Source organism: Callorhinus ursinus, unplaced genomic scaffold (genome assembly GCF_003265705.2).
Source record: "Callorhinus ursinus isolate GAN/ISIS: 27379988/994484 unplaced genomic scaffold, GSC_fseal_2.0 scaffold9, whole genome shotgun sequence".
Lineage (NCBI taxonomy): Eukaryota > Metazoa > Chordata > Mammalia > Carnivora > Otariidae > Callorhinus > Callorhinus ursinus.
The window spans coordinates 238537-251368 of NW_027397071.1; the positions used below are offsets into that span (position 1 = coordinate 238537).

Genomic DNA, 12832 nt, shown 5'->3' on the forward strand with positions numbered 1-12832 from the left:
ATACAAAGTTTACAAAAGTCACATCCTCCACAAAAGCATATTGTGATGCAACCTTTCCCCAGCTAAAGGCTGGTAGAAAGCCAACAGCTAGAAGTCTATGAGATCATCATGGCCACTTAACTGGAAGGAAACAAAGGTGCTAAGATCATCGTAGGGCCTTGTAGGGTCAAGGTCCCTCTTGGTGTAGGGCCATATCCAAAGATAGGTGAGTATTTTTGAGAAAATTCTGGTTTCAGTGCAGGTATATCCTGGTTTGTTCTCTGCCATGTGCCTGCTGCCTCCTTGGGGAAGGTCTGCTGTTTCCTAGCTCGGTGGGTAAGTCTGCCTCATTCTGGGGTAGAATTTTTTTTTTTTTTTTAAGATTTTATTTATTTAATTGACACAGAGAGAGAGGGAACACAGGCGGGGGAGTGCGAGAGGGAGAGGCAGGCTTCCCACTGAGCAGGGAGCCCGATGCGGGGCTCGGTCCCAGGACCCTGGGACCATGACCTGAGCCGAAGGCAGTTGCTTAACCAACTGAGCCACCCAGGCGCCCCCCTGCGGTAGAATGTTAGCAAGACCTTTGTGTCATTAAAGATCTAAATCCGTGTTCCCCATTTAGTTTGACCAGTAATAAAAGTAGTAGTATTATTTCTCTACTTCCTAGTTTGATCTCAGTTTAGAAGAGGAAGAAAGGATTGTTGTTTTGATCTCCTGAAGCCCCAGTTCAAAGCTGCCATAATAGTGCTGCATAAATAGTGAATAAAAAAGGGACAATGCTTCTGGGATTTGGTTCTCATTCACCTAAGGGCTCTGAGGTAGGCACATTGAAATTTGGGTTTGACTGTCAGATTTCCAGAACCAGAGGATCATACTCCCAAACAAAGTGGGGAGAAAAGGTCCCACATCAGATAGTAACAGAATGAGAGGGTGGGCTAAGGAGCAGGGAAAGGACAATCTCAAGGGACTGATTAACAAAAATTGTGTCTTTGGAGGACAGGGAATTCATCACAAGAAAGGATTAACAGCAATTTGTTGTGCCCCATTTCATTACATTTAATGTCGCATTGGATTCAGTTTTCAGGCACTGAAATGAGGCACTGAAATGAGGTAGGGCTGAATGAGTCAGGCTAATAATTTCTTTCTTTTTTTTTTTGAACAAGGAAGGATAACAAAGACCAGTAATAACTGAAATATCTGACCCTTATGATTGTAAAGAAAAATCACTCAGTGAGAAAGTTGTTCACTAATTTCTGGAACACCAGTGTGAGTAGAAAAGATAGGGTCCAGGAAAGAAGGAGCCGGAGGAATATGAGGGGGAAGCCAAGCAACAGTGGCAGTAGTTGAGACAACAGCAGCTAAAATCAGGAACTTGTAATGGCTGTTGGGAAACCTCAATCCACTTGGACTCCACAGAAGGGGAGTAGGGCTGCAGTTCTGAGGGACAATCTAGGTGGACACTCACGGTTAAAAAAAAAAAAATCACCACCCAAGGCTTTTATCATTCTAGATTGGGGTGAGAAGCAATAGGGGTAGACCTGGGTTGGGGGTAATGGGAGAGAGACTGAGCCAGGTAGAATGTAACCTCTACCAACAAACTTCATGTTTCTTTTGTTCACTTTTGTATAAACCAGCACCTGCTATTCCTAGCCCATAGTGATTGAACAGTAAATATTTTTTAAATGATTTTATTTATTTATTTATTTGAGAGAAAAGAGCACAAGGAGGCAGAGGGGCAGAGGGAGAGGGAGAAGCAGGCTCCTCACTGAGCAGGGGGCCCAATGGGGGACTCAATCCCAGGACGCTGGGGGGGGGGATCATGATCTGAGCCGAAGGCAGACACTTAACCAACTGAGCCACCCAGGTGCCCCAACAATAAATATTTTTAAATAACTAATTGGATAAATGAAGGGAATGGTTGACAGATATGTCTTCCCTTAGTAGAGTACCAACCCTGAATTGTGCTATATATAACCAATGCAGTGTTGTCCCAATCTATGAGCATGCCATTCATTTGGTCATTTATTCAATAAATATTAATTGAGCATTTGCTAGGTTCCAGATATGGGACACTAGACTCTGGGGAATAACACATGACTACTTTTTCTGACCTGAAAGGATTTGATTTAGAGGCTGGTAGGGGAAGGAAGAAATCTGTTAAAAAATTTTTTAAATTGGATAACATATTTTAGATGCTATCAAAACTACCCTAACTATCCTCATTCTGCTCCTCCCCTCTCCCCCCCCATCCCAACCCCACCAATCTCAAACTCCAAGGGATGGACCACCTGGGCCTGCTGTCTGCCTGGCTTTCCTGACAAAGTAGGGAAACCACAGAGACGTGATGAAAAGTCATTTCATGAGGTAGCTTCTAGAAGGCAGGGGCTAACTTTGCTAAGGCTTCATATTTGAAGCAGGCTATCTAACGTAATCTTATTTAAATAGAGGCCTTCACATTACTTACAATGCACACTTTGTTCTTTTCTCCACCTTCCTCCCCCCAGATCTTTACTTTCAATGTCTGGACCGTCTGTGTGAATGACACAGCTAAGGTCCGTGAACGAATTCAAGGATAAAAAGACAAATTCCTGCCTCCACAGAGCTCGCACTGTAAGGTTTAGTCAGGGATGATAACTCAAAATAACCACCAGCACAGACGCGGGCAGGAACGCTTTCCAGGCCTGCCGGAGATCGCAGAGCAGCCAAAGGGCGGGCGCCAGGGTGCGGGCCAGGGTGGAAGGTGGGACCGTTCTGGATTCTCTGGAGGTAGCCAATGGCCACCTGGGAGGCGGAGCTTTCGAACTGACTGGCATGGAAACTGACCAATCAGGACCTAATCTGGATGACCTGCCGAGGGAGCGCTATAAGAATTCTGGTGCTGCGGAGTAGGAGATGAGGGCGGGAGCCCAGGGCCGCAGCTGTTTACAAATCTGTAGGGAAGAGTTTCGATGCTTATTTTTATTTTTTTTTAAGATTTTATTTATTTATTTGACAGAGAGAGACACAGAGAGAGCCACAAGCAGGGGGAGTGGGAGAGGGAGAAGCAGGCGTCCCGCGGAGCAGGAAGCCCGATGCTGGGCTCGACTCCAGGACCCTGGGATCATGACCTGAGCCGAACGCAGACGCTTAACAACTGAGCCACCCAGGCGCCCAGCATTTCAATTTTTTAAAATCACCAGTTCGGCCGTACTAGTGCATATGACTGCCTATCAGGCCAGATATAGTGGCTTTCTATTCTTTTGTCTGCCAAAAGCCTCACCTCCTGAGAAATGCCTTTTTAATTTATGCAGTCATTCAATTCAAACAGGAGCTGGTATTTACTGGCAGACCTCTTCTAAGCACCATAGTCTGTGGGTAGACGAGGGGCAAAGGTTGCTAAGACTGTTTTTTTTTACTCATCTGCCTTACCTAACTTGTATCTGGCATCTAATTAGGCACTTAATAATTGTTTAAGAATAAATGGATTAAAGCCCCTAGCTATTGCTTCCTTTGATGTCGTTTGTAAAATCTCTGCAACCTTCTGACCCTTTAGGGGAAAATCTCATCCTGTATCTGCAGCTTGATTTAAGTTTAGATATGTGCATTACTTGGTTTCTTCAATAAGTTTTAAGAATTTGCTGGCAACTCCTATGATATTCAAGGCTTCTGTTTACTTTTTTCCTTTTAGTACAATGTTTACAGGCTCCAAGATTCTTGTACTTTTACCATTTCACAGTGTCATAAGGTTTCAGGAAGACAAAGAATAAGCTTTATAAATTTTAAAGTTCTAAACCAATGTTTCTTGATACCCCTTTTCCATTCGTTGTGAAACAGTTGACTACCTTCCATGTACTGATCATAGTGTTCACCATTATTACACAGTCCTTTATTGCTCAAAGGATCAAAGGGCAGGAGCTCAAAGGTAATGCCTGTGTGGAAATGGCATGATGCTGATCAAGTTAGAAGCAAAAGTCACTCAGATTCCGGAGTTCCTGAGGTCTAAGTGTTGGGCAGTCTCATACAGAGACAAACTCTGGCCTTCTGATAGCTCATCAGTGAGCTAGGAAGACCACTGTCCTCTCTCTGGAATTATCATTTTAGTGTGTCTAAGAAGAAAAAGTAAAAGGTGCAAGTATGAGTGTTGTTTCAAGAACAGGTTGCCCCAGGATGATTCTGTGTTCCTCTGTTAGTTAATTATTTTTGTTTTTTTGTTTTTCTAAGTAACAGAAACTAAGCAATAAAAAAGGACAGGGAATTTAGTATAAAGAAACAATGGTTGGGCGCCTGGGTGGCTCAGTTGGTTAAGCGACTGCCTTCGGCTCAGGCCATGATCCTGGAGTCCCAGGATCGAGTCCCACATCAGGCTCCCTGCTCGGCAGGGAGTCTGCTTCTCCCTCTGACCCTCTGCCCTCTCGTGCTCTCTATCTCTCTCATTCTCTCTCTCTCAAATAAATAAATAAATAAATAAATCTTAAAAAAAAAAAAAAAAGAAACAATGGTGACTTATAGACTCCATGAGCAGGAATGGTTATGGGCCTTGGGAAAAGCCTAAAGCGGGGAACAAGAAAGAAGCTGGGACTCTTGCTCCAAATCTGCTTCCCTCTGCATGCCTGCTATATTCTTCACTTTCTGCTTCTCTCCTCCACATTGTACCCTTTGTTAAAATATTTGATTTATGAATTCCTCATTATTGGAATTATTCCAGCAGAGGCTGAATTACTTTCTTTTGAGATTATGGCAGAAGGCATGTCCTTGTTGAGTGGAAGGGAAGTTAGATTAAGTTATATATATGGGCTATTTAAATGTAAGATACTGTGATTTTACCAGTTTAGGCTCCCGTATACACAAGGATTGCTTTCCATTTCACTTTCTCACTGTCTCTGTTAATAGTAACATTGATTTCTTTGTCTTATCTATATCCCAGTCCTTCATCTTTTGTGTGGAGTCAATCAATAGGTCTTATTGGATATACCTCCCAAAAGCCTCTTAAGAAATAATACTAGTTTTTTCCTAATAGTTGTGGAGCTGTAGAAAAGGTAATGAAAGCATGAGCTCTTTAACCTATGGATAAATATTAAGATAGAGTTGCATCACAATTAAAAGCAGAGGCTTTGGAGTTCAACCTCAGCTCAGATCTTGTTCCCAAATTTATTAGCTCTGTCACCTTGGAAAAATTACTCTTTGAGGCTTTTTCTCCAACTGCAAATGGGAACCTAATATTAAACAACCTTACTGGGTTGTTTGGTTAAATAACTAGTATCCATAAAGCACTTTCTATTTCTATTAATGCAAATGCCAATCATAAATGCTTAATAAAGAATAGTTACTAATATAAGTAATAATAAATACAACACTTGTATAACTTCTTCTTCTTCTTCTTTTTTTTTTGGTTTACAAAACACGTTAACCTACATTTTCTCACCTAATGTTCACAAAAATCCTGAGAGGAGGATAATATCCCCGTTTTAGAAATAGGGACACCAAAGTAAAGAGAGTTGGTAACACTTCCTCAAGTAGGATTATGTCGAGGTCTTTTGAATAGGGAGTGAATGCCCAGTTACTGGAAGTTCTGGCAAAGCTACCCTGCTACCTATGATAAGGGATGTAACAGAGATCCCAGCTTTTGGAAGGGTACCTTATTTGGTGATTTCTGAGGTCTGTACTTGGTCATTTTTTCACACATACAATAGATACTTGTTTTTTTTACTGGAAACTGTTCAAGGGTCTGGGATTGCAGCATAAACAAAGAAGCAAAAACCAACCAAACCAAAAAACCTCAAGCAGACAAAAATCCCTGGCTAGAAATATACGAATATAGAAAGTATTATGTATAAAATATATAATATATAAAATATGAAAATATATAGCTTGGTTTTTGTTTTTTTCACATACTCTGCATCTATGTACCCATTAATGCCCACCACCCCTCCCAGCCCTCTCCTCACACTTACAGAATTGGGAACTAGAAAATTGTTTTCAGTTTGAATGCCACACCCCTCAAGGCTCAAGGTTTATTCGAAGCTCCCAATCCAGAAAAGTGGGCGGGACCTTGGAAATTTCCGAAGGTGGAAGGAGAGACCGCGGAACTAGTGTTCCGGTAGTTGTGGTTCTCGGTGGGAAGCCAATTCTGAGGACCGGTAGTGGAAGGCTCCAAAGCTAGTTTCCGGCCACCTCAGCGGGAAGCGCAGACGCAAGCAGCTGGCTCTTCGGGAACTAAGATAGAGTTGTAACTGTTGTCGCGGCGGAGGAAGTCAGGGGGACTTCTTCGGCCATCCCGGCCAGTGTTGGGTCCCTGTAGCCTGTGAAGATGGTGTTGCTTACGATGATCGCCCGTGTGGCGGACGGGCTCCCGCTGGCCGCCTCGATGCAGGAGGACGAACAGGTGAGCTCCTAGATCCCCGCGACCCCAAGTCCCTGTCTGAGCTCTGCTGTCAGTACCGGATTTCTTCTTAGAACCCAGGGGACCCTTGCGACCTCCCATGCACTCTCGACCCCTCTGAATTGCTTTTTCATCCTTTGGCAGTGGAGGGACGACTTGTGAAAAGAAATCTTTCCTGACGGAGGAGGTATATTTTTGTCTTACCTGTTTCTCTGTAGAAAGACGCCCCGGCGTAGGGATAGTTTCGGCCGATTGTGACCACCCAGTGTTGTGTAACTCTTAAGAGACTTTTGTTAAAATTCGGGATTTCTAATTTTCTGCTGCTATTAAGGCTGACTAACAGGTCCTGGGAAAAATCAGCTCCCAAGTTCTTCAGCTTCGTCTACTGTGGCACTTGATCCTTGACCTATCTTGATGACATCTTTTGAAAGTGGGTGAGATAATATTGCCACATATAGACACCTGTTTGAAGTTCACTACAGTACTTTCTTTCAAGGTTATGCCCAGTTCCCACCTCCTCCAATAAGCCTGACTAAATTTCTACTGTTGAAATTATAGCTCCTGTGTTATATTCTTGTAACGCCTTGTACTTTTATTTTACTATTTTTCTTCGTCTTTCAATAATTTGAATTTCCTAGGAGGCAGTAGGCAGATCTTAAACATCTTTGTGTTTCTTATAGCTTTTACAACAGCAGTTTTATGCTAGCATAGGTGCTCAAAAGTGTATTGAATTGATGAAAACAACAACAACAGCCCCAAGTATCTTGAAAAGAAGCTGCTTTGTGCCTTAGAATCACAAGGGAAATTTCTGGTGTGAGACAGGTTTCTGGAGCAAGCTTGGGCGGTCTCTGAAGAAGGGAGGCTGAGAATGAAAATTATGTAACTTATTTAAAGTGAACAATTTTCTTTTACTTTCTTACACACCCTAAAAAAAAAAAAAAAAAAAAAAACAAAACTCAAGGCCTAAAAAAAAAGATGAGCTCTAGAAAAAATTCTTTTGCACATATCTCTTCTTAGGCTTTTCATTCATATATTCTTGAAAAAAAAAACCCTTATTAAACGCATCAATTGTGTCAAGCATGGTGATAATACAAGAGGTTAGAGGACACAGTCCCTACGTTCATGGGGCTTACAGTTTAGTGGGAAAGCCAGAAAACTAAGGAGCAGTTATAATATAGCACAACTACTATGGAAAAGGAAGAAGGCTCTGTGGTTGCTTTACTTACAGAAAGGTAAAGGTAAAAGGCTCTTTTACTCTTTTACCTTACAGAAAAGGTATCTAAGTTAGTTTTGGGAGACCAGGAAAAGTCCTTCCCAGAAGAAATGACATCTAAGCTGACAGTATTATCTAGTAATAAGAAAAGGTTCTATTTGGTTATATGCCTTTTAGGTTTGACTTGGAAATATGTTTATTTTCACACTTAGGAGAATAGTGATACAGATCATGAAGTTGCAAGTCATGCTCAGTGACATATTTTCTACTCATTGCACAAAACAAAGTCCAATCATTGATATAAACTATGAAAAATATAGTGTGCCCTTAATTTTCAATTGTGAAATACTTTTCTCCCAGTTTAAGAATTTTCTAGGACCACTCTACAGAAGGAGTGAAATTATTAAAATAAATGCCAGAGCATGACTTGACAAGGGACATAGTGTGGAAGAATTCTCCTTGAAGGATATATATACGTAGTTTGGGAAATGGTTTTCCCCGGGGAGAAGTCTGGTCAGTTTATTGCATTGGATTTCAACGTGGGCAAAGAATACAAAGTGAATTTGAAAGTCTACTTAATATTAGTAGTTCCTTACTCTCTGCCTTGATACTTTATTGAAAAAATAGTTGAGATATTATTGGGTATTTCTTTTTTTTAAATTTTTTTGAATTTTTAATTTTTTAAAAAGATTTTATTTATTTATTTATTTGTCAGAGAGAGAGAGTGCACAAGCAGGGGGAGCGGCAGGCAGAGGGAGAAGCAGGCTCCCCAATGAGCAGGGAGCCCGATGTGGGACTCCATCCCAGGACCCTGGGATCATGACCTGAGCCGAAGGCAGACGCTCAACTGACTGAGCCACCCAGGCGCCCTCTTTTTTTTTTTTTTTAAAGATTTTATTTATTAGGGAGCGTGTGTGGGTGCACTTGCAAGTGGGGGGAGGGGCAGAAGGAATGAATTCCAAGCCAACTCCACATGGGGCTCGGGAGTCCATCCCACAACTCCGAGATCACCACCCCAGCCAAACTCAAGAGTCGGTTGTTCAAATGACTGAGTCATCCAGGCACCCCTGTTGTGTGTTTCTTAACCAACTGAGCCACCCAGGCGCCCATATTGTGTGTTTCTTAATTTGATTCTGAGTTAGGTGTTGGACTACCAAGATGGGTTACTTTGTTTAATTGACAAGGAAAAAAATTTTCCACAAAAATATTTTTGTGATGGCAATTCCATAGTTATTTTCTTTAGGAATTTGGACTTTGAGGGCACCTGGGTGGCTTAGTCGGTTAAGCATCTGCCTTCGGCTCAGGTTGTGGTCCTGGGTCCTGGGTTCGAGTCCTTCATTGGGCTCCCTGCTCCGTGGGGAGCCTGCTTCTTCCTCTGCCTCTGCCTCTCTCTCTCTGTCTCTCATGAATAAATAAAATCTTAAAAAAAAAAAGATATTTGGACTTCGAATAGTAGAGTCCTAAACTTTTAATATCTGTAAAAATATGAATCCTAGATTCATTTTTGTTGTAATAGTATACAGAATATTTATAGAATACCTACTACATGCCAAGCATTGTGCTAAAGCCTGTCAGGTATATGATTTCATTCAATCTTCATACCAATCATATTAGGATAGTTAGTATTATTATTCCCATTTATAGATAGGAATCTCCCAACTTAGAGATGATAGGTTTTTTGTATGAGTCATGTAGCTAATAAGTAGCATAATGGAATTTTTCATCAGTTTCTTAACATCTGCACTGTTGATATTTCAGGTCAGATAATTCTTTGTTGTGGGAAACAGTCTTGTGCATTGTAGGATGTCTACTGATATCCCTGGCCTCTACATCTTCGATGGCAGTAGCACTGCCATCACCACCACCCTCCAGGAGTGTAATACTCCTGGACATTGCCAGGTGTGATTGGCAGAATCACCCCTGATTAAGAACCACTCATTTATCTGTCTGACTCTAGACCAGGGCCTTAGTGCCAAACTGGTACACTTTACTGCCTTGTTCTTAAAAAAAAAAAATACATTTTTAATAATGTATTTACTTCTTAGGTGTCCAGAAATAACTTTTTAAGAAATGGCTGTTTCAACCAAATAGGTTTTATAGTTAAGTACCTTAATTGTTCAGTCCAAATAATTCAATGTACTTTTTCAATTATTTACACTGATCATAGATATCATATGTTAGGTGGTTACTAGGTGCTAGTCCTGTACAAACTGCTTTATTACTGGAGATGAACAGTTATTCAGATAATACAGTACAGATTAAAATATAAAAAATGATTTAGGCAGAGTATCTCATGCACTGTTTCCTCTTTTTATTTATTTATTTATTTATTTTTAAAAGATTTTATTTATTCATTCGAGACACAGAGATACAGAGAGAGAGAGAGAGCATGAGCATGGGGAGAGGCAGAGGGAGAAGCAGGCTCCCTGCTGAGCCAGGAGCCGGACATGGGGCTTGATCTCAGGACCCTGGGATCATGGCCCGAGCCGAAGGCAGTTGCTTAACCATCTGAGCCACCCAGGCGCCCCACATGCACTGTTTCCTCTGTGCTCAACTAGAAGTGGTGGTAGAGAGATGAACTTTTCTCTTCAAACCTAGATTCTGATATTCTATTTCCTTTCTTGTACCTTTCTGGTATGTTTCTCCTTTTTTGGATGTTAGCAATTTCTTCATCTACCTTTCTGTTCTACCTCAAAATGAAGGGTGTTCTCTTTTCTTCCATTTTGCCCCCAGCTCTGTGGACTTGAAGAAGGTGTTTGATCTAACCAAGTATTCAGCAGGGAGCATCAAAAAAGCAGATGGTCTCTTGTACATTTAAACTGCCACACTCCCCCTATAATTGAGGGTTCATTAGTCATCTTACTGTAATTGTTTTTAGAGGAAAATGGTTGGTTCTTGGTGCTTCTGGCCTTTGACCAGCTGAGTTCAACAGGAATTTAAAAATGATAAGAGTTTAGCTAAACATTCTTGTAAAGACAAAAGGTGGCATTGGATATAATTAATTGTTCAGCAGTCCTAGGTGATAGCAATAAAAAGTATTATAGTTGCGCAGTAAATTTCTACCCTGTACCTTTCATATTATATATGGAACCAAATCCTAAATATGATATTGGATGACCTCAAATTAGTTTCAGCATTTGTCTGGACATTCACATCCAATTCATTATCGGATTGCTAACACATCTTTCCATTATACTGTATACAAGATTCCTCAAGTTTGTTCTAGATGAAGTGGAAAACAGAATGAGGACATCTAATCTGTTTTAGGTAGTCTAGTGACCGTGGGCCCTTTGTGACTTTAATCTTAAAAGCAAACTGAGGGTCTGTCTGTACAGCAGTGAATATATTGTTTTGTGAGATCTAGATCAGAGCTGCCACACAGTTTCTTGATCATTTCCTGTGAATTAGATTTAATATCAAATAGATCACCCAGAAGGTGGATCTGCTATCACCAAAGCAATTTTAATTGTAGAGGTGGTATAGCATGCTTAGGAACGGGGACCCCAGAACTAGATTGCTTGGGTTCAAATTCTTGCCCCTCCCCTTATTGGCCCCTAGTCCTTGGGCAAGTTTTACTTCTCATGCAGAAAGTGGGCATAAGAGTTCTAATCACCTCATAGGGTAGTTTTAAAGATTATTTAAGTTAAATTATGTGAAGTGTTTAGAACAGTGGTTGGCAGAAAGTGAGTGCTTTCATTTAATTTTATTAATTTGCCTATTTCTGAAAAATCTTTTCTGGTCTCATTTTGCCTTTCTGAAAGTTCACATTAGAACTGTACATATTTGTGGGTACAAATATGCAATAAACAGGAATGGGTAAATGAATAATTTCCCCATTACAAAACTAGTCAGTGCTTATTGTAGAAAATTCAGTAAATATGTATAAACAAAAGAACCAAAATGTTAATGGTGATTATTACCAAAATCCCTACTTAAATTATATCCATTTTAATGTATAACCTTAATCTTTGTGTGTGTGTGTGTATAAAATTAAATAATGGGTAATACTGTAAGACTGTTCACCTATTTTTTTTCACTTAGTATGTAGTGAATATCTTCTCATATCTTTAAATATTATACAACATTTTAATGGCTGTGTAGTATTCCAGTATATAAATATATACCATTTATATATATATATGTGTAGTATTCCAGTATATATAAATATACCATATGTTGTTTAACCAATTTTCTATCCTATTACTGAATATTTTTTATTTTTATATGCATTTGTAGTTATTTTTTTTTTAAGATTTTATTTATTTATTTATTTGACAGAGAGAGACACAGTGAGAGAGGGAACACGAGCAGGGGGAGTGGGAGAGGGAGAAGCAGGCTCCCTGCTGAGCAGGAAGCCCGACGCGGGCTCGATCCCAGGACCCCGGGATCGTGACCTGAGCCGAAGGCAGACGCTTAACGACTGAGCCACCCAGGCACCCCTGTAGTTATTTTTTTAACATATGATGTGTATGTATATTTTCAAAGATACAGAATTGTTGGATAAAACAATATGTAAGATTTTATAATTTCTAGTACACATTACAAAAATGACTATCAGAAAGATTGTGTCAGCATTGCGTTCTCAGCGATGGTGATGCTAATGGAACCAGCACTATGAAATGTTGGTTGGCGTGCCATGATCTCTGTGTAATCTCAGTGTGGTGCATTGACAGTCACTGCTTTGTTTGTTATAAACCCCTGAAACTGTAGCATGCTTTTGGACATAGTTTCTTATAGTCGATATAGTTATTAGTCTCTTCCTCTTAGGTTGCAGTAATGTTTACAGTACTTCTTATAAAGTCAAAGGATTTGTACCAGTCTTTGACAAATTTTTTTTGCCATTTTTCTCTTCAACTAGTTCCTTTAAGGTGCTCACCTGCCTTTAGCTGTCAAAACAGTTTTACTTAACATCTGTGTTTGTGGTTATTTTTTTTTTATTATTTATTTATTTGACAGAGAGAGAGAGTACAAGCAGGGAGAGCAGGAGAGGGAGAAGCAGGCTCCCCATTGAGCAGGGAGCCCGACGTGGGGCTTGATCCCAGGACTTGGGGATCATGACCTGAACCAAAGGCAGACACTTAACTGACTGAGCCACCCAGATGCCCCCAGTTGTGGTTATTTTTATTTTTTATTTAATTTATTTTTTTTTAAGATTTTTTTTAAGAAATTTTCTTTTTTTTTAAAGATTTTATTTATTTATTTGAGAGAGAAAGGATGAGACAGAGAGAAAGCATGAGAGGGGGAGGGTCAGAGGAAGAAGCAAACTCCCTGCTGAGCAGGGA

At 40.4% G+C, this 12832-nt stretch overlaps 1 protein-coding gene across 1 annotated transcript in view; it reads left to right on the plus strand.

The window, feature by feature from the left end:
- Positions 1-6112: 6112 nt before the first annotated feature.
- Positions 6113-12832, plus strand: part of SEC22B (SEC22 homolog B, vesicle trafficking protein) — a 22217-nt gene continuing 15497 nt past the window's right edge. Inside the window, exon 1 of the mRNA XM_025872551.2 lies at positions 6113-6340. Coding sequence (XP_025728336.1) covers positions 6266-6340 — 75 coding nt within the window. The 5' untranslated portion in view covers positions 6113-6265. The remainder of the gene's footprint in view (positions 6341-12832) is intronic.